This window comes from Monodon monoceros, unplaced genomic scaffold, assembly GCF_005190385.1.
Source record: "Monodon monoceros isolate NGI ecotype Baffin Bay Population unplaced genomic scaffold, NGI_Narwhal_1 Super_Scaffold_5, whole genome shotgun sequence".
NCBI lineage: Eukaryota > Metazoa > Chordata > Mammalia > Artiodactyla > Monodontidae > Monodon > Monodon monoceros.
The window spans coordinates 92,367,806-92,390,187 of NW_021703782.1; the positions used below are offsets into that span (position 1 = coordinate 92,367,806).

Below are 22,382 nucleotides of genomic sequence, written 5' to 3' on the forward strand. Positions count from 1 at the left end.
GATGTGTATTTGCATGCAACATTACATACATAAACCTAAGTTTAAAAACTCCTGCACTAGATTTTTAAAGAATTAGTTGTCTTTTTGAGATCTATGCTAAAATATTTAAGAATCTTCTTCAAAATAATCCAGAGGGGTAGAGAAGATGGAGGTGTAGATGGTATATAAATTGTTAAAGCAGATCAGTGGGTACATGAGAATTCATTATACTCTTCTCTCTTTTTTTGTAGATGTTTGAAATTTTCTATAAGGCAGACTTTAAAATAAACACACAAAAAGCTCTTGTACTAGAGACTCCACAACCCTCCTTACCAATCTTTTAGAATCACAGAATCTTCAAGCTGAAAGGAAGGACCTGAGGAGAGGTGAGAGTAACGATGCTGACACATACAAGTAAGGCCCTCTAGATAATACCCAAGGAACATTTTCAGGCAAGAATGGTGAGTTGTAACAGTAATGGCAAGAACCAGTGAAATTTTAATTGTTAACATGGCCTGGTTTGCATCTACTAGATAGCAACACATTTTGTCTCTCCCTTTAATACAGAGAGTAGATCTGTGGAAATATGGTTGATCCCAGCAGCCTTAGTTGTAACATACAGATTGAGATGTGATCCATCATGCTGAAAGTACCCAAGATGGGCACACTGAGCCAGGGCCCCAAAAGGCCTGGGGTAGCACATGGCCTTCTAGGCCTGAGGACAAATACTCCTCATGGCATTGCTCTGGAAACTACGTGCTACTGAAACCTTGAAAGAATGAGAGAACCTGCAGGCAAGGACCAGCAAGGGTGTATTAGGTAGGGTAGACAGAGCTAGAGGCGTCAATGGCCTGGTGCCTGCCCACTCTCCCTTAGGTGTCAAGACATTCTTTCCCAGTGCCTGAGGGCATCTCTCAGGAATAATACCTTTTGGCTTGTTTCAGTCTGTTCCATCTCCTTTTTCTTGCCCTCTCCCAGATTAGGACTGGAGCCCCAGAAGGTGTGCAGCCCATCTTCCTTCCCCAGTACATTCCCTTTTCTGTTTCTTCTTTCGGTTTCCCTGTTTGATTTCTTCCTCTGCTTAGGATCATTTTCACTACCATTTTTGCTGGTAAGACACCAGGGACAGACATGAAAGACATTAAGCAAGATATATTTCAGCAATAAACAAGCTTCTTGTATTACTCATGGGATCCCAAAGAAATAAGGATGAGAAATCAAAATTCCTGCAGGAGTATTTACAATGTACTGAGCTGTTGAAATGTTCAAAATGCAGTCATGGAAGTAATTTAGCACATTTCTAATACACTTAAGTATGGTGATAATGTGTAAGAGTTTGGTCATTTAAAGAACCCAGTGAATCTTTCAAGACATTATTAAAGAATCTAACGCCCACCAATAACAAATAACATTTTTGACAGATAACAGTTAATACGATATTTGTGGTTTGTTGTTGTCTGTCCCTAGGATAATGGCCCAGAATTGAAAGGATGCAACTGGACCTCCCCATAGGCAGGGAACAGCATTATCTAGATGTTTCCTTTTGTCCTGCAGTCTCAGGACATGTGCAGACTATGTACAGCTCACTATCATGCATTTCTCCTCAATGTAACAATGCAGCCAGGGCACTGTTTCCCAAGTGTCAGTCATTCATGTCCCTCCTTAACAATTTTGTGATAGCTGAGTCCACTTGTTCTATTATTTATTTGCTATTTTCTTGAAATTGATCCTTCTCTTTTACTTGAGTAAGCCAGAAATAAATCCTTTTTTTTAAAGCAGGGTTCCTGGAGTCAAACCCCTCAGGTTCAAATTCCAGTTCTGCCTCTTACTAGTTCTGTGACCTTGGGCAAGTTATTTGACCTCTCTGTGCCTCAATTTCTTCATCTTTAAAAAGGGGATAACAATATCTAGCTTGTAGGATTGTGGTGAGGATTAAGTAAGAATATTAATACATATACAGCACTTAGAACAATGGCCAGTACCTAGTACCTGTCAAAAAATATTAACTGTTAGCTATGGTTATTTATATTACTACATAAATGCTGGATTACTTGCAGTACATAGAGATAACAATACATAACTACTAAAGTTAAAAGTGTTTGCCCACATGTACCCCAAGAATCCTCTCCAGCGTCACCAGTGGTGCAGCCACCCCCTGTGGGAAACAGCTTGGCCAGCCTCTTCTGTCTGAAGTTACCTTCTCCTTGGCTTCCATGAGGACTTAAGGTGTCACTGTCTCCTGATTTTTTCGATGCGTCTCTAGATTCTCAGGCGCCTCATCCCTTGACTCTGTCATTTATACTGATTCAATTTTATACACTTTGTCAGGGCGATTTCATCCCCTCCCATGGCCTGAGCATAAGCAGACCTACGTTATCGAAAACTTTTTCAACCGGGGCTCTTTGTCTGAACCGCAGAATGCAGAATGCAACCCGAGTGCCTGTTTTCTCAGTTCTCCTGAGAACTAGTGCCATTCTAGATCAGGGGAGAGACGCTCATTCCTTCCAGACGGTGGAGGCCTTAGGGCAGCAGTGCTCACTTCTCTAGTGGAGCCGCAGCTGAGAAGGGCTCCTCGACCCAGGTCCCACCCCTATTTCTTCCTAAGGTAATGGTGCTTGTATCCACCGTGTTGCCCAAGCCAGAAACCTGACATTTTCCATGACCTCCATCCTCCCTCTCCCCCCATTCCTCTCTCATCCTCCATTGTGTTTCCATCATTGGATAATTCTACCCGCCTTAATAACCCTTGAATCTCTCCCCTTCCCATTCTGCTCGCTGCCACCAGCTTGGTCAGCCCATACCACTTGCCCCAGGATCACGTAAAAGCAACCTGAGTGGTCTTCTTGCCTCTACTAGTCTATCCTCCACTGCTTCCTGGGAAAATCTCACTAAATGCACACCTTATTCTATCATTACCCCATCCATGGCTCTCCAAAGCCCTTCTGATAAAGCTCCATACCCTCCACGTGGAGGCTGGCTCATGCTGTTACCCCACTCCCGCGTCTCTGCACTGGGCCTGCTCCTCCCCTCTGCCCAGGATGCCCTCTCCTTCCACCCGCTCCTCTGCCATCACCCCTTTCTTTTGTGAAAGTCTTACTCAGCCTTCAGTTCTTGCCCGGCACGCTGGACATGTGAGCTCCTCCTCTAAGGAGCAGCCAGTCCTCTTGGATTCTGCAGCCTCGGTAGTTAGCAACGTTGAACAGGACCAGGATCCGGTCACTGTCACCCCTGCAGGGCAACTCCCATCCCCAGGGAGCCAGGTGTGTTCAAAGGGGGCAGCTCAGCATTTGCCCCAAGAAGTGGCTAACCCGGGACACCAGGACAGGGGGCTGGCTGTGCTTTAGCTTGCGGCTGCTCAGAGCCTGTCTTTTCACTGTTGGACGTTTTCCTAAGAGAACTTGAATTAATAGCTCGGTAATGAATAATGAGGGACTGGCACACACTCCTGTTTTCTTAACAGAATTATGGCTGCCAGCCTCACTGTATTGGCTACAATATTACAAGGCTCTGGAATCTCCTGGGAGACTCCCAACAGTCATAACATCTGTGGCATGGAGAAGATTTCCAAAAGACTGCACTGGAGAAGCACCCAAAGAGGTACAGCTAAATTCCTTCTGACCGAAGAGTTTTAACCTGGCACCCGTGGCTGGGTTTCAGGGAGTCTAGGAACCCCTAAGATTATAGGCGTAGGTTTTTTTGTGTGTATGTCTGTGTGTACATTCATTTGGGGAGAAGGTCCATGCTGAGGACCAAGATGCCAGTTTTCCCTTTAGATGGTCAGACTTACTTCATTTGTTCATTAAAATGTTTGGACACTTGTTATAATGTGCCAGGCACTGTCCTAAGTACTGGGGGTATATATCAGTGAAAACCACACACACACACACACACACACACACACACAAAAGTATTTGCACTTACAGCCCTTATATTCTAGTGGGAGAAGGCAGACAATAAACAAAATAAGAAAGTCAGTTACATTCTATGTTAGAGGGTGCCAAGTGTCCAGAGAAAAATTAAGCAAGGTTGCTGATAAAGGGAGATGAAATTTTGAATACAGTGGTCCAAGAAGGCATCATTTAAAAGATGACATTTAAGTAAAGACTTGAGACTGTCGAGGGAGCAAAGCTACATGGGTAAAAGGGGGAAGACCGTGCCAGGCAGAGGGAAAAGCGGGCGGAGGTCCCTCGCTCTTCAAAGTTGCTTTCGCCTGACATTGAGGCAGACAGCAGGGGCTAAGAAAACATCATCACCTTCCGGTAGAGTGGAAGGGCTGGGCATCTCAGGTCAAACTGCTTTCTGTCTGATGGACCAGACTGGTTTGTCTGACCAAAGCTGCAAAGAATAAGAATATCACTCGGGACCAGGGGCTGACGTTCATTATCATTCAGACCTGTTAGTTCTAGCACGAGGTGGAAGCACATAGGCTTTGGCTCAAATTCCAATTGTCATTTTGGTCACTGGCAGTTTTCAGTAGATCAACAGCCTCTCAGTAGAAAAGCTTAATAACTCTAAGAGGGAAAGAGAAAAGAGTACATTAAGATTCAAGGGGGGAAAAACGTTGCCTGTTTTCAGCTAAATTCTCTTTGTTCCAACAAAGACTCATTTGACAATATTTTGTATAGTTGTAATCTATTGTAAAGATTTTGGCTTTTATTCTTAGTGAGATGGAAACTCATTAGAGAAAAGACATGATCTTATATTAAAAAATTATTATGGTAAAATGTACATAAAATTTACCATTTTAACCATTTTTAAATGTTACAGTTCAGTGGCGTTAAGTACATTCACATTGTTGTGTAACCATCACGACTGTTCATTTCCAGAACTTTTTCATCATCCCATAGTGTAACTCAGTACCCATTAAATAATAACTCATTTCCCCCTTCTCCCGGCCCCTGAGTAAAACCACCATTCTACTTTCTGTTTCTATGAATTTGACTACTCTAGGCATCTCATATAAGTGGCATATTTGTCCTTCTGTGTCTGGCTTATTTCACTTAGCATAATGGCTTCAGGGTTCATCTGTGTTGTAGCATGTATCAGAATTTCATTCCCTTTTAAAGCTGAATAATATTCTGTCGTATGTATATACCATAGTTTATGTATTCGCCCGATGATGGATATTTAAGTTGTTTCCACCTTTTGGCTTTTGTGAATGATTCTACTGTGAACATGGGTGCAGACATATCTGTTTGAGTCCCTGCTTTCACTTCTTCTGGGTTTATGCCCAGAAGCAGAATTACTGGATCAAAGGATAACTCTGTTTAATTTTTTGAGGAACCAACATACTGTTTTCCACAGCAGCTGCACCATTTTACATTCCTACCAACAGTGCACGAGGGTTCCAATTTCTCCACATTCTCACCAACATTTGTTTTTTGATTCGTTTGGGTTTTTTTTTGACAGCAGCCCTCTTTGTGGTTTTTTATTTGCATTTCCCTAATGATTAGTGATGCTGAGCATCTTTTCAGATGCCTTACTTACATTTTTAAAATATCACTCTGGCTGTTGTGTTGAAATTCTCAACTGTGGGGTGAGATGAAGGACAGGGGACAAATGTGGAAGGAGGAAAGCCAGTTAGAAGTCTGTTGCAGAAGTCTAGGTACATGATGATGGTGGCTTGGAGCAAGATGTTAGAAGTGGAAGTAGTAAGAATTCATGGGATTCTGGATATACTTTGAGGCTAGAGCTGCTACGATTGAAAGAGGAGTATGAGAAAGGAGTCCAGAATAACTCCTATAATTTATGGCTGTGCAAATAGCCATTTACTGAGTCGGGGAATGCCAGGGGAAGAGTATGCTGGGAAGGTGAGGCATTAAGAGTCCAAGTCTGGACATGTTAAGTTTGGTTGTCTATTAGACTTCCAAGTGGAGATGTCAGTTTGACGGTGGATATGGGAGTTTGGAGATCAAGGGTATTTCAGTTATCTTTTGCTGCATACTAAATAAACTACCCCAAAATTTAGGAGTTTAAAACAGCAACAATTTATTATTTATCATCCTGTGGGTTGACTGACTGGCTCAGCTGTGCAGTTCTGCTCTATGTGGCATCAGCTGGGATCACTCACTTGGCTGCATTCAGTAGTGGGCTACGTGGGAAGGTCCAGAGTATCTTCATTCACATATCTGGCACCTCAGGGAGTCAGACTTCTTACGTGGCGACTGGTTTCTCCAGAAAGGACGAGATCAGAAGTTGTCAGGCTTCATAAAGGATAGGTCCAAAATGACATAGCACCTCTTCTGCCATATCCTATTTGTCAAAACTTGTCACAGGGCCAGCACACGCGAGCGGAGGAAACACAGACTCCACCTTTTGATGAGAAGAGTGGCATGTGCCTAGAGGGATTGGGTGGCAGCCATCTCAGGAGACTGACCAACACAAAGAGAGCTCAGGGTTGGGGACTTAAGTTTGAAAGCAATCAGAAGATTGTACTTAAGCCATACTACTGGATGAAGATTACCCAGGGAATGACTGTAGATAGAAAGGAGATGGAAAGGCTGATCTCCAGGGTATTCCAACATTTTGCATTTGGAAGGAGGAGAAGCCAGTAAATGAGACTGAGAAGAAACAACCAATAAGGAAGGAGGAAAACCAGGAGAGTGCAGAGCTGCTGAAGACAGGTGCAGAGAGCGTTTCAAGAAAGAGGGAGTGAGGGGGGGACTTCCCTGGCAGTCCAGTGGTTAGGACTCTGCGCTTCCACGGCAGGGGTCACAGGTTAGATCCCACATGCTGTTCGGCGTGGCCAAAAAAAAAAAGAAAGAAAAGAAAGAGGGAGTGATTCGTTGTGGAAAATGCTGCTGAAAGTTCAAGCGAGACAAGGGATGAAGATTGACAACTGGATTTGGCCACGTGGAGACGACTGGTGGTTTTACAAGAATAATTTCAGTGAATTTGTGGAGACATAAGCTTGATTAGGGTGAGTTCCAGAGACAATATGCAGACAGAAATTAAAGGCAGTTGGCATAGACAACTCTTTTCAGGAGTTACACAGGGAAGCAGAGAAATGGGGCAGTAAATAATAGGATGTAGATCAATGGAAGACAAATGAAGAAACCAGCTTTCAAAAGAATGTGAACCATTCATCCATTACAGCAAGTAAGGCAGAGTATCATATGGTCACAAATGCAGGTAGGGTGATTAGATGTGCTAGTGGGAGGTGCTGTAGAAGCAAATGCTGTCTAGCGGTGAAGGGACGGTAACAGTCCAGCCTTGGACAAAATGTAAGATCATCGGACTATCTTTAAGTAGGTGCACATTTATAGGCAAAAAGCATGATTCTGTGGAGAAAGCTAGGAATGCAAAGAAATAACTGACAATGTGGAACCTGAGAGCATGTGGCTGCAGGAGGGGATGCAAAACTTGGGGCAGAAGAGGACTATCTGACTCCAGCTTCAGAGAATGGCCTGAGTCTGGTGACTCAAGAATGGGGAAGGCAGTCTTTAGAGCCCAGGATGTCAAGGACCTGGGAGACTAGGGTATTAGGTCACACGACAGTGGCTGCCGATACCTCCAGGACAGCAGCAGGGGTAACGCAGGTGAGAGGACGACTGTGAAGTAGTAGTTGAGTCCTTAAAGAAGGGGAGGGAGCACCCAGGCAGAGTACTGGGCAACGGTGATGCTGGCGTTTTTAAGGGGGGAGGGGGCATGCATTTTTAAGAAGTGAATTTTGAAAGGAAATGAATATTCTGGAGGGGCAATGGTGAGTGAGCCAGACACTAAGCTGAACCTGCAGCCGGGATGTAACCCCTGATCTGCCTCCTCCTGAGAGGCACCGGAGACCTGTAGACCTCGAGAGGAAGCCAGGGACTAGAAAGAGTTCGAATGTATGTATAGATATATTTTGGTGATTGAACCAAAGGAATTCCAGACATCACAGCAGGGCATCATCAGGAAAGGACGTCATGGGAGGGTTGGGGGCCGCAGGTGCAGGGCAGGAGGCTGAACCGCAAGGGAGGGAAGAGCGGGCAGCTCACTCTGGTGGCAACCAAGAGCGAAAGGCAGGCGGTGGAGGCGGCACCCGAGGCGAGATGGGAGTTTTGAGTTCTGCTCTCCCACCTCCTAGCTGTGTGGCTAAGAGATCACTTAGCAAGTTGGTACATCTTGTGTTTAGATGGCAAGTGACAGAAAACCTACTTTAATCTGGCTTAAACAATAATGAGGGTTCACTACCCCCCTACATACCCTTCCACAGAGGAAGGGCGGCACTGTAGGAATTGACTCAGCTGTGCAATGATGTCCTCAAGGACCCAGTTTCTTTATATTTCTCTGTTGCACCTTTCATCGTGGCGGCTTCATCCTAAGGCTGTTCCACCTCATGGTCACATGACGGCTGCCAACAACACTCAGGAAAAAAACAAATATAATTTCCTTTTACACATCTAGAAGGACTCCCTTTTGGTAGCAGTGTCAGAAAGGTGAAAAAATATCTTTTCCATACGTGCAGCAAACCTCTCCTGCAGTCTCATTTGGGCTGAACTTGGGTAACGTGTCCACTCTTGAACCAGTTCCCGTGGCCTGTGATATACCGCGTGCTGACTGGCTGTGGCAAAAGGGAGTTATCCTGATCGGTTTGGAGCACGTAAGGCCCACCCCTGTTGCTGAGACAGTCGGCACACTGGCTGTATTGGGGAAGGGTCATGCTCAGTAAAAATCTGAGTATTGTTAGGAAGGGGAAAGGAAGAATTTGTGCTGAGTGTAGACTACCAAGAACGTCCACTCACTGAGCTGTCGTGAAGGTTAAATGAATATTTGCAAGGATGCCTTGCTTTTTCTTTCTTAAAAGCTTCTTGGAGGTAGAGCTCTAGAGGAAAGCTGTGAGAGCGAAAGGCAGATAAGGGGGGAGGTGAAGAAACAGAAATTTGGGTTAAGAATCCAAGAACTAAGCGGAAGAGACAGCAGAGGTAGATGGGGCTGGAGCTGAGGTGTGGATGTAAACAGAACACGCCTGTCTGAATTCTCAGTAGAAACTGAGAGTGAAAATTCTTCTGGTGCCTTGCAAGTCCCCCTTTCCCAAGAGCTCATGAGGGCCTAATTGGTTCATCTCTATACCTGCCTGTGCTCAAAAATGTTCAGTCACTCCCAGCTCTATCCTGGGCTACAGACATTTGCCTCACCCTGGAATTCCAGACTCTCTAGAATATGAGTCCAGCCTACATTTGGCCTCATTCTAATTATTGCCATATACAAATTTGCCCACGAGGTCCATACAAGTCCAACCAAACTGGACTTTTGGTTGCTTCACAATGGCCCCTACACTGGCTCTCCTGCCTACCTTTGTGCAGGTTTTTCTTTTGCTCTGAATGTTGCTCTCCTATCTTTCCTGGCTGGAATCTCTCATCTTGAAAGCCAAGTTCAAATGATTGTTCTCCGATGGAGCCTTCACTGGTCCTTCCATGCTCATGTACTCATTCCTTCCTCACTACTGGTGTGCTATTAGCATTAGCTACTAGTGTCACCTACTCTAGACTGTCAGATTCTTGAGGACAGCGAAGTTCTCCTCCATACATGTTCATTCTTTATTTGCTCATTAAAAAAAGCTGTGGGTGTCTACTGTGTGCTAGTCACTGTGCAGACAGAGGTGAGGAAGTAGCACTCAGTAAATACTGGTTGAACTTAATGCTACTGAATTGGGCTAGTGCCAGCTGGTAGGATTCCAGTGGGGGGACCAATTGCACTAACGAACCGACGTCCTCTCTGTCGATCTTCTATTCTGAGTGTAACCATATTTGCCAAAACCCTTGCCTCAGTGGGCCTTAAGTGCATATAAAAGCTGAGTTTTTATTGCCAAAGTAAAGCAAAGAACTGAGACAAATAATGAGACAGCTTATAGATTGTTCAGGAAAAAAAAAAATCTGCCTTTGAAATTATTAAGTCATTTCAGTTTTTATTCCAGAGTCATACAAAGCACTACCATCTGTATTATTTAGCAGTGGCTTTCAAAACATTTTTGCCATTTCACAGTAAAAACAAAACAAACAAAAAAACCCTTTATATCATGATTCAGGTCATATTCATTCATTCATTCATTCCTTCAATTAAGTAAGTATTAACTACCTACAATATGCCAAATACTATTCTCAGCAGAATACAGGAGTAAACAAAAAGGAAGGAGGGAACAGAAGCCCTTGCCTTCAAAGACCTTACATGCTAGTGGAGCATACAACAAACAACATAAGTAAAACACACAGAAAAGGAAGACTCATGAACAAAACCTCCTATTACTACGTGCCATGTACTCTGATATTTTCTATTTTATACAAAAAAAAAAAGCGGGTCACACCCCATTCAGCTATTAAGTTGGCCTCTCAATTCGGTAACGTGTTGAGACCTACACTTTTTGAAAAATACTGATCTAGACACTTTATGGAGTAGGCAGAGTGTGTTCTGTGCCCGTTATACAGATGAGACAGAGTGACACATAAAGCTCAAGGTTAAGTGGGTTAGCCGCACACACGCGCGCTCCAAGGGAAGCCACGCTGGCACGTGTCCTCAGGGCTTCTGACGGAGCCCACTGCTGCCCTCGCCATTATCTTCTGCGGTCCTCACAACTGTCGTAGTCCCTCCTTCTCTTTGACTATGAAATCCTGACCTCTACCTGGAGCAGCTCTTCCCTGCCCTGCCAGGTAAAATCCCATCGATACTCCTAGGCCTGTGTAGACTGCCCGTCTCCGGGATGCGGCTCCTGTGCCACTCACTGGACGCTGGCTTCCTCACTGCTGTACCACAGTAGGATCCTCTCCACCGTGACCTCTTTAAGAGCAAGTCTTACTCTCCTTTTCCCCCCAGGGCACAGCTTTACAGAGTAGGTATTAAAAAATACACATGGAACTGAACTGAATTTGTAAGTGACTCAAAGGACAGGGGTGAAGGAAATGCTTACTCTATTTGAAAGGCTGAGACCAGAAAAGATACCACTGGAAAAAAGATCTCTTTACCGAGGTTATAAAAGTCACACATTTGGCAGAGGCTTCAACAATAAAAAACTATACAATCCAAAAAATGTATCTCCTTAGCATCGGTAGATTTAGAACGATGCCAGTAGCTCCTGGATCGCACAGAACAGAAACTTAGTCAAATCAATTCAAGGAAATGAGGACCACGATAAGAAGGGCCAAGGCTAGCTGTGTGGACCTGAGGCAGGGCAGAGGCAAAGGCCCCAGGTGATCCTCAGCAGCAGAAGAAAGGGCACCTTTGCTGCAATGGTGACCATTACGATGGGGACAGCTGCCAACTCACCCAAATGAAGAAAAGCAGTCGCAGTTCTCAACAGAAAGAATCTAAATGGCACAGCCATATCTAGAATTGTCCACTCCTTTTCATATAGTTGGGGTAAGATGGGGCTGTGTGGTTGGTACAAATATCTAAGGGAAGGAGAGAGAAGAAACTCTTCAAAAAGGGAGACGGACTTATTCTAATTATTGACCCAAACTGGAATATAAAGTTTAAATTTCAGGCTACCACCAGCGAGGATGGGGACTCAAGGCCAAGATGAGGTCAGTTATAAAAAATACTGTATCTGTGATATAGTAGAAAACTTAATTTCAGTCCTATTAAAAGTAAAAAAATGTCGGTTAGCTAAACGACCTCTAAGTTTCAGGGACCTACAACTGAATTCTCTAACCCATGGTTTTCAGACTTTATTTTGAATTACAGACACTAATTCCGTGGGACTAGGGTCAGCTGTAGGGACTGCATATTTAAATAAGCACCCTGGATTCTGTTAAAGATGTATCACGTTGAGAAACTTGCTTAACCTAATTCTTTCCTTTTTACAATAACTAAAAAGGGGCTCAACTTTAGTTAATGTTTCTAATTAGAGCAAAAATGGGCAGTAAAACTGTACAGGCACACCATTCATGCAGTAACACTAAATAAGAGCATATACAAAACTTAAAACTACATTTCTTATTAATTGTTTTTAGTAGCATTTAGTCGCATAATTTGTAGTGGCATAGGTTTATAAAAGATTTTTAAGACTGGCTGGGAACTTAGTCTTATCTTGGGTTTTCCTTTAAAATTGAGAATAGGGGAACAAGTCACAAGTTAAAGGATATTTCAGGATACGTTGATTATAAACTCAAAAGGTACACTGATATCAATTCTATAAACAGCAAATGTGAATGTAACTTATTTAAGCCGATTGGTTCACATTTTTAAAAAGCACCCTCACTTGTTTAAAGTTAAGTACTTTAAATGGTTCTTGAAAGTCTACTGTAGACCTAATATACTCAGTCCAACTAGCTGGTGGTGGGGTGGGTTTATATGACCACATCCAATTCAGAGTCTGACTCAGAATTAAAAATCAAACTGCATTACACAAAAGTTACCGTCATGGGTAGCATAATCGGTTCCTCAGATAATACAGCTTCCAGAGCTATCATCATCCTTGTCACCCTTCTTTTTTGCTTTCACTTACACATATCTTTCTTTTAAAGAAACAAAATATGTAAAAGTTCACCAAAATTCGGCAAGTCACAGTTCGTATAGCACTGACTGATAGTAGCTTTGGCATTTGATATTACAAAGTTACTTTTGTTACAAATATTTTCTTCATTCTGGGTCAAGGCGAGGTAAAACAGGAAGAATAAGATTCCCAAATGCAGAGTCTTGAGTTATGAAGTATCCAGATGAATGTGCGTGTGCATGCTGGGAAAGAGTGAAAAAGAAAGAAAAAAAAGGCAATTCAGCTATTAAGAGTCACAATTCTTCAACCAAGGCAGTAAAATTACTTATCCTCTCTGAGTGCTTGAGACCAAATTTGTTTTAAAAATCAGTTCTTATGCTGTTAATTTTGTTTAAATACACAGGAGATGGATAATAATAAAGAATTCATATTAACAATTTGCACCAGGTACTAATTTATCATCCCCACTCTCTCCCCTGTGATTCTCTTCAGTCAGTAATTGAGTCGAAGACATGAATTACTTTGTTCCTTGGAGTGGGGAGGAAAACTAGCAACAAAGGTCCCAAAGTACTCTGCTCTTGGTCAGTAAAGCAGGAGAGTGAGAAAGAAGGGCAGTAGTTGGAAGGAGAAGGGGGAAAGACAGCTGATACTGGTGATTAAGATACCAACATTTTGTAGAGAATGTTGGCATATAAATAACAGAAAACCACCAGTGACGTCCCTTGTCACTAAACAAAGGACAGTTCATAGGTTGTCTAAAGTGAGATGATCTTTAATATCCCTTCCAATTCTGAGATTCTAAGGTTTAAAGGCATGGGTAACGATGTCTAGTGCAAGGTTTCTAGGAATCTTAGTTAAATTATCCAAGATCAATGAAATCCTAAAATTGGTTATCATAATAAGAACAATCTTTTTAACTGATAGATTATCACATTCCTATAGTCTTTAAACATTTCCTGCACAACAGACATGCTGACCATTAAAAACAGAATCCAAACAACAATAATAAACCGGCCAGACTATCACAGGACATAACGGCACACGACAAATTTGAAAAACTAGATATGTGCTATTAAAGTAGCCAGTTCAGCTTTTCAGGATGATTCTGTCCATCCAAGTACCCTAAACTCTTCTGTGTGCAGCAGTCCCTTGCCAGGTGTGGCACAGAATCAATCATGACCATGTCAACACCATGAAAGATACTTTCATTACTGCCGTATCTGGTCCTTCAAATCCTCCGGGCATGCCTGTACGTCAGCAAACAACTGCAATTACGTGTGGAACGTTTTTATTGATATTGCTCCACTGAAATACAAAATAAGAATAGTGCTGGTTTTCAAGCCCCAGGAAATCTCCAATGAGACAAGAATGTCAGCCACACTCTCCTCACCTGCAAAGCCGCCTTCTGCTGGGCTGCAATATGCTGCTGCTCAGCGTGGTCCCGGAAGTCCTTGTTAAGAGCGGGTCTCGAGAGCGCAATGCTAAAACGGGAATCTTAGTTACTTGACTGTTTACAGACTCCCTTACTTCTGAATCACATTTTTCTTTAGATATTCTAAATAGGGATTACAAAAAAGAACTTCCTGAATAAGTCTTTTTTCCTTCTCCCACTGTCTACATTAATTTATATGAAGAAAGCCTATATTATTTACTAGGGCTTCAGATTATCTCCTTTTAATTGATGATTTATGGTCCTCTGCTTTCAAACAGATTTGAGGTACTCTGGTCTATCATAAAGTTACATTTATGATGAAAACTAAAGAGTTGAATGTTTCAAGCAGAAGGTAGAACATGCAAAGGTAGGACTGAAGGTCAGGGCTCGGGAGGGGAGAAATGGGTTGGCAAAAAATGAGGCTAGGGAGGAAGGCAGGTGCCGGGATATGTAGAGCCTTGTGAAATAAATTAAGAAATGAAGACCTTCTCCTAACAGTGAAGGGAGACTCCCAAAGAGTGTTATAAGCAGAAGAGTGACTTGATCAGAATTACCACACTACAGTTCAGAAAGACCGCCACTGTGACAGACAGTGCTGGTCATCTCCCCAACAATTGTTGCTCTCCCTTCTTCCTCGCTGCTAATGGAACCCACACTTAGTTCTAATTATCGTTGGTCCCATTCTTCATGGTGGGCCAGGTTATCCCCCAGGGGGTGAACTTTGATTGGTATAAGACAATACCATTTCCCTTGCTGGTTTCCTGTTTAGGCAAGAGAAAGGTCCACAATTCTGGGCAGCTAGACTTCACGGGTAGTCTGCTTGAAGGCTTTGAGAACGTTTTCCTCACTCTTACAAAATGGACACAGGAGAGGAACCTTTCTGGCTTTTGCCTCTATGGGGGCTCGGTGTACAGTGATGCCTAGGCTACTGCAGTCATATTTTGACCGGTAAGGAGGTGCTGACGCACGGAGAAGGGCAGAAAGGAGAGAAGAAAGGAAGCTCGATCAGTGCTGACACTGGTGTGCCGCTGCAGTGAGCCATTCTGCACTTGATCTTAGCCAAAAGGCCGAGAAGCGATAGTGAGCCATTCTGGAATCACCTTATCTTCACGCTTCTGGTTAACCTATATCCTAACGTTTAGGCCAACTTTTTGGTTTTCTGTTACTTCCAGATTAAAACATCCTAACTGACACAACTGATAAATGTATTCGAGAGAACTTAAGACTGCGGGAAATTCAGGAGGTAGTAACTGAGGCAAAAAGTGAGAGTGGCCAGGACCAGGGCAGCGTCAGTTGCAATAAAGAAAAATGGACACAAGTCTGAGACACATTTCAAAATATAAACATAAGAGAATGACAAACGTTTAGAGATGGAAGTAAAAGGGAATAATAAACAATTAAAGTTCACATTTCTGACTCCGATTACTAGTAGATCTGTACCACTCATGGAGACAAGCAAGCCAACAATGTTAAGTAGGTAGAGAGGGAGGGAAGATGAGTTCGGTGTGGGACATACTCAGTTTGAAATGCCTGGAAGACATCAAAGTGCAGATGTCCAGGAGGCAGTCTGGTGCTTCAGACAGAGGACGAGGCTGGAGATGCAAATGTATAAAAGTTATCAGCACATGAATTACAGGCTGTGAAAGTGAATGCAACTGTCCAGTGAAAAGACGTAGACTGGGAGACTGGATCTAGAACAGAACTCTGAGGAATATCAACATTCAAGAGACAGGAAGTGGGACTTCCTTGGTGGCGCAGTGGTTAAGAAGCCGCCTGCCAATGCAGAGGACACAGGTTCAAGCCCTGGTCCAGGAAGACCCCACATACTGCAGAGCAACTAAGCCCATGTGCCACAACTACTGAGCCTGCACTCTAGAGCCCGTAAGCCACAACTCCTGAGCCTCTGTGCCACAACTACTGAAGCCCTGTGCACCTAGAGCCCGTGCTCTGCAACGAGAAGCTACCGCAATGAGAAGCCCACGCATCGCAACGAAGACCCAACACAGCCAAAAATTAATTAATTTTTAAAAAAAGAGAGGCAGTGGAGAAATGTCTGCAAAAGAAACCAAGATAGTATAACAGTGGATGAATGGAAGCCAAGGAAAGAGAGTATTTTAAGGAGGGCGCTGTAGACAACGGAATACCACTCAGCCATTAAAAAAAAGAAAGAAATCTTGCCATTGATGACAACAAATACCATATGATCTCACTTATATATGGAATCTAAAAAACAAAACACACAAAACAAAATGAAAACAGATTCATATACACCTGAAACTAACACAACATCGTAAATCAACTATACTCCAATAAAATATTTTAAAATATATATTAACCAATAAAGAAAAGAAAACAGACTCATAGTCTCATAGATAGAACAAACAGGTGGTTACCAGAGGGGAGCAGGTTGGGGGTGGGCAAAATAGGTGAAGGGGATTAAGAGGCACAAACCTTCAGTGAGAAAATAAAGAAGTCACAGGAATGTAATATACAGCACAAGGAATATGATTCATGATACCATATTAATTTTGTGTGGAGACAATAGTTCCTAGGCACTGTGGCGATCATTTCACAATGTACGCTCCTGTCAAATCACTGTGTAGTACACCTGAAGCTAACACAACTCCATTTCAATTAAAAAAAAAAAAGGGCGCAATCAGTGGTGTCAAATAATGCTAGGAAGTCTAACAAGAAAAGGACTTTGGTCCACCAGATTTAGCCACAAGGAGGTTGCAAGCGACCTAGGCTCAAACCTGTTCTTTGGGTTGGAGGTGGGGAGGCGCGGAAGTCAGATTGTAGTGGGTTGGGGAGTAAATAAGTGAGAAAGCAGAGATGAGTATGTACAGACAACTCCTTTAAGAGGTCTGGCTGACTCTGCACACCTAAAAATATAAATTAGCTCTAGCTTTCACGAGAGTCCTTTCCTGTATACCTGAATTCACCAGGGACAGTCCCCTGAAGAAACAGAAGAATATTTTATACTATATTATATATTATACTTTTACTAGAAATCAATCTAACAAGCAAATAAAACAACAGAAACAGATAAAAAAAAAGAGAGGGGAAAGTTAGGGTGGTGGCTGAATGGGATAACGGATGTCAGGGAAGAGATTTAAGATGGCAGAAACGGAATACAATAAAGATCATTAAGCTACCGCAACTTTACCTATTTTGCATAATGCTTAAAAAGTGGGACATTAACAATAATTTCAGTAACAAAACAACTATACAAAACTCTTTTTTTGAAAGTAGGCTGTAGGGAAATTTTAAGTCTGATGAGAATTAAAATATTTAAAATCTAAGCAATTAAATAATCTAACTTTTCAAGTCTAACTAGGAAATAAAACATGTTAAATTCCAATGTTAAAGAAACAAACCATTGCCAACCAATTTCAGTTATATTGTCCAAGATATTTTTTATATCACTGAATATAAAAACCACATTATTCTTCAATACCTAGCTCCAGGATGATTTGTTGAAGATTGGTTCTGCATTAGTAATTTTCTTTTTTCTTTGTCCAGTTCTGCCAAGATTGCAACTCTATTTTTGTTTTGAAAACCTAAAAAAAGAGAGAGTGTTGGGGACGAGAAAGAGAAATAAAATGTTTTAGAGCTTTTTTATAAACCTAGGCTACCTAGAAACCCAGAAAGCAAAATTCTGTTCTCTAACATGATAACGAACCCACTAGTAGGCAGTTTCCCTAGACGGTTACTATCTCCCTACTGCCTGTTTTCCAGCAACTTTAATAGGATAATACGCAGATAAATGCAAAGGATAATACTGACTGAGGACTTTTTTTAAGACTTAGTTCTAAAGAATTTTAATCATCAAAGTATGGGTAACCGCATTTGTTTTATAACAAAATCTCTGCAGCCCCAAATGCTACAGGGACCAATCTCTATCCTGCTGAATCTCTGGGAGTGAAGATTTTCTTAGTTCTCAGTTTTAGGCCTCTCTGTGAATGCCTCTTTCATGAGGGGAAAGCATTAGATACACTCAGGTCACAACAGTATTTTTCTCAACTGCTTTCATTCAGAGATGTAATGAAATGCTTTCATTCAGAGACACACAGTCTTTCAAGGAACAAGTCAGAGAATTGCAACTGACTAGAAAGCAATTCTGAGAGAGAAATGGAGCATAACTGACAGGGTACAAACAGATAGGTCCCTTATCAATTTTGAGCTTCAATTTTAACGTAAGATCTAGAGCAGAGGTTCTAAGTCCTGGCCCAGGAGCAGCATCCAACTATGTTTTTAAAATCTGAATTAAATGCCAACATGTAAACACTGTATACAAAATTCTCAGATTACTTGCTTCTCTTGAAACATCTCAAGGTCTGGCACAGGGGTCTGGATGCCTCCATGGCAACAACTATGTAGAACAAAGAAACAGTTGTCCCCTTTAGCTGGGCACTCTCCAGCTTGTTACAGTCCTTATCAGATTTGTTTATACCTGTAGGCATTTAAGTTTCTGATCCCTAATTTAGAAGAAAACAAATGGAAAGGTTAAAGGATTAGGGAAAAAACTACAGAGGCAAAAAAAGGCCAGGGGACTAGAATCACTGGGTTAGCATCACTGCGCTAGAAGAAAGAATGAAGAATGGGGAAGGAGGGAGCTTTCAAGCAGAGCAGAAGTAAGCACTCCTAAGGGTACTCACATGAGGGATTATAAGCACTTTATATTGATCATAAAGGGGAACTGGGTGGTAGGATGCATATTTCCTCCTCTCCTGGGGAGAGGAGTTAGGTCAGGGACAGCGCAGGACGTACAAGAACAGGAGCATTCACTGAGATTCACACTGAGATCGGGCTGAACCAGAAGCAGCTGAGGCTTGCGGCACTTTCCCCTAAACCTGCTCTTAAATCTAGCAACAGTAAACTGACTCAGGCCAGGCCAGAAATGGGCAAAACCTGTCTCTGCCACAGCCATTTTAGGAATTTATCATCTCCATTTTCCTTCTCTGCCCCTTCATGCTTATGCTATCAACCTGTCATCAAATTCTAGTAATAGCAGACTCCTTTCTGGAACAGATAATTCACACTAACACATTCTGGTACTTCTGAGGAGATGATTTTGCAAGCCTTCCAGGTGATTCTTCATCTATTCTAATCCTAATTCTAATCTTCCTTCCTGCCGACCTCTTAGTTAATCTTCCAGGGAAGAAACTCTATAAGGCCTTGACATGCCACATGTCATTACAGGCTCCACCCAACCTCATGGACAGGACTGCCTCAGGAGAGGTCTTCTACCTAAGGAAGGATTTAATACAGAACTCCCAAGAATGGATGATACTTATGCCTGTGAGCGCTAATGCTATGGTAAAGGGTGCCATGTGTAAAAATAATTGAAACTTTGTCGAAATACTGTTAAAGAAACACCATTACCAAAGTAATATAGAATGTCAAGTCCAAACAACCTAATAAGTATGATGTCCTAACATCTTGTAGTTTTTTAAAAAAATAATACCCATAAATTGAAAGAAAAATATTTATTTCATTTTAAAATAACCACTAATGCAGTGTGTGTACCTGGGCACTGTATAACTTTGCAAACCTGGGAATCAGTTCAGACACTACCATCCTCATTCCCTGTTCCACACAGTACTTGTTTTTTATCAAAGCAATTGCCAAAAACCCACTTCACAAAAATATGACATCGTCGAAAGTAATGTAGCACACTGGTAAGTTACACTTATTAAATTGCCTATATTTCACCATTTTCTACCTACAGAAACAGTAATTTCATATGATTCACTAACTTTAAAAATAAATCACATGTCTTTCTTGGCTTGATCAGTAACAGCCTCCTTTAAAAAAATTTCATGCATGTTTGACAATTGGAGCACAGGTAGCTATAGTGAACTCCCTGTTACCATGGAAATTAAGTGTGAAAATTAGTAACTATAGGCTCTAAATTAATATTAATACACTAGTTTCTTTGTCCATGACCTTTGCCCACTAAGGAGAGCTATGTTATTCTCAATCTATTTTACTACTCATGGTGAGCCTGTTACCCAAATAAACAAATCAGTCAGTATTATATGGATCAGATGGGAAGTATAGAATATGGGTATTATTGATTTTATATAATAGAAACTTCCCTAAAAGTAATGTCATACAAATTAAGGTAAGATTATTATGGAAGGATAAGTATACTGTAATGTGTTATTTAGAGGAATGCAGAAGTGAGTTCTTTGTAAAGTGAAGAATGCTTTCCAGCTTGAGGTTGGCCGGGCAACAACTGGAACATTAAAAAGAGAATAATAATTATAACTAAATGGAACAAACTGAATCCATGATAAACCATGAATTCATAGAAAGATACAAAAAAGAAAGTTAGGGAATTCCCTGGGAGTCCAGTGGTTAGGACTCTGCGCTTTCACTGCCAAGGGGCCGGATTCAATCCCTGGTCGGGGAACTAAGATCTCACAACCCGTGTGGTGCGGCCAAAAAAAAAAAAGTTAAAGTATATAAAAAGATTGTAAAGAAAGGTAAAATAATAGTCATTATGGTGAGTGTTAACATTTAGATGTTTTGTTTCTCCTATTAAGTTTATGTCTGTTTATAAGGCATAGCTGTTTACTTTTTTGTTTAGTTACAGGAGGAAGGGGTAGATATAGGGAACTGTGGATAAGCCAAATAGTCCCAGAAAAAGCAAGTTATATACCAAGAACAGGAGGGTCAGATCAGAGCAGGTCCTCACACACACACACACCATTTGAAAGGAAACGCAGTGGTAGATGAGCACCCATGGTCACACACAGTGACCAAGGAGAAACCCTGAGCTCTAACTGGATGAATTAGCGGAATATCCTAAAGAGAGCTAATGGTACAGACCTGATCCCTGATTTCCTGGGAGATGAAATGTCCATATTCCTGGCAGGAATGCTACCAGAAAAGGGCAATTCATAATGACAACAGAACAATGGGTTATAAAATGCTAATCACATTTAAAAAAAAAAAAAAGAAGAAGAATATTTCATTCAGGGAGTAACCCCAGGTTGCAAGAAACTAAAAATCTATGAGAAAAGGCATGAGTTAAAAAAAAAAAAAAAATCTCATTAACTTGGCAAGTTTAGTTACAGAAGTGACCAAGTGCACACCAATGCAACTTTTAAATCATCTTTAAAGGCATAAGCAAATCTTATGATTTACCTAAGAATCAAATCCATCAACAAACCCTAAACCTTGACTAATCTGAAATTTTGTTTTGTTTTGGTAGTGGTAAGACAACCATAACCCTAGGAAGGTATAAAAAAATTACTAAAATCCTGGGAAAGTACAGAAATAAGAATCTGGGAAGATTATTATAATCCAAGGAAGATTAAAAAAACAAAGTACTATAGAGAGAGTAAATGAATTAATTAAACCCATGGGTTAGTATTTTAAAATAGGTTTAATTTTAGTATAGTAAGTTTGTTTGTGTTTTTCGGGGGGCTACGCGGGCCTCCCACTGTTGCGGCCTCTCCCGCTGCGGAGCACAGGCTCCGGACGCACAGGCTCAGCGGCCATGGCCCACGGGCACCAGCCACTCCGCGGCACGTGGGATCCTCCCGGACCAGGGCACGAACCCCCATCCCCTGCATTGGCAGGCGGACTCTCAACCACTGCGCCACCAGGGAAGCCCTAAGTATAGTAAGTTTTGCCATCACTATATAAAGTGAAGTATTATAGAAGTCAAATTAATTGTAATTAAAACTGTTATTAAAGAGAATTTAACTAAATAAGCTTGTAATCAATTCTAAATGCTTAAAACATTTTATTTTGGAACTTAGTTTATAAGTAGGTTTAAAAACTGAGCATGAATTATGAGCAGTGATGAGGATTTTTCTCCATGCACAAAATCCCCTTAGACATTAAAGAACTTGTTAAAATAGTTAAATAAGCTGTCATTAGACAGGGGTAGCTCATAGCCTTCCTTCCCTGGTAAAGGATAATGCCTCTCTCTGTATCTCACTTAATGCCCCACGCTCCCACCCAGAAGCCTGAGTTTTATCCTTATAATACCTCCTTCTTCCTACCCACATCCAACCAATCACCTAGTCCAATCAATTTTATATCCTTGATGTCTCTAAAATATCTTCCCCTTTCAACTCCTATTCCACAGTCTAACCAGGCAAGGTTATCTCCTGCATAACATTCAAGAACTTAATGTCTACATGTAGGCAGCTGAGAGCCACAAAAACTATTTTACAGGGAAAGGGTATGGTCAGGTCTATTAGACTTTTACTTTCTGAGCTTGTCTTATGCCCTGAAACCTATGCTTCCCCCTTGAGCGTTCAAAAATAATCTAGTACTAATTTACATGTCAGTTTTGTACAAAACATTTACTGTATTATAGAAATATATAAAAGTCAACAGATAGCAGTTAGGTAATAATAATAGCTTATTTCACATTTGAAACATAAGGCAAAAAACTAGGTAGTCAATTTGGTTATGTGAAGTAGTTAAGTGTAATTTTCTAGAGCAAGATTCTCCCACCTTCAGAGTTTGTAATACAAACTTACTCTAAGGCATCAATATATAAAATTTAACTTTTATTCTAATCACTACATGAATTGTTTT

General features: G+C 41.6%; 2 protein-coding genes across 4 annotated transcripts in view; one reads left to right on the top strand and one right to left on the bottom strand.

The window, feature by feature from the left end:
- KIAA1958 (KIAA1958 ortholog) overlaps positions 1–22,382 on the top strand; it is a 234,566-nt gene that overhangs the window by 181,150 nt on the left and 31,034 nt on the right. The gene's annotated exons all lie outside the window — the stretch shown is intronic.
- INIP (INTS3 and NABP interacting protein) overlaps positions 9,181–22,382 on the bottom strand; it is a 30,582-nt gene continuing 17,380 nt past the window's right edge. For 2 of the 3 annotated variants that reach the window (XM_029201612.1, XM_029201611.1), the window contains 3 exons: positions 17,275–17,377; positions 13,776–13,866; positions 9,181–12,627 (listed from right to left, as the gene is read on the bottom strand). In XM_029201612.1, the coding sequence (XP_029057445.1) occupies positions 12,532–12,627; positions 13,776–13,866; positions 17,275–17,312 (225 nt within the window). In that variant the 5' untranslated portion in view covers positions 17,313–17,377 and the 3' untranslated portion in view covers positions 9,181–12,531. The remainder of the gene's footprint in view (positions 12,628–13,775; positions 13,867–17,274; positions 17,378–22,382) is intronic. The other variant, XM_029201610.1, reaches the window with a different exon arrangement.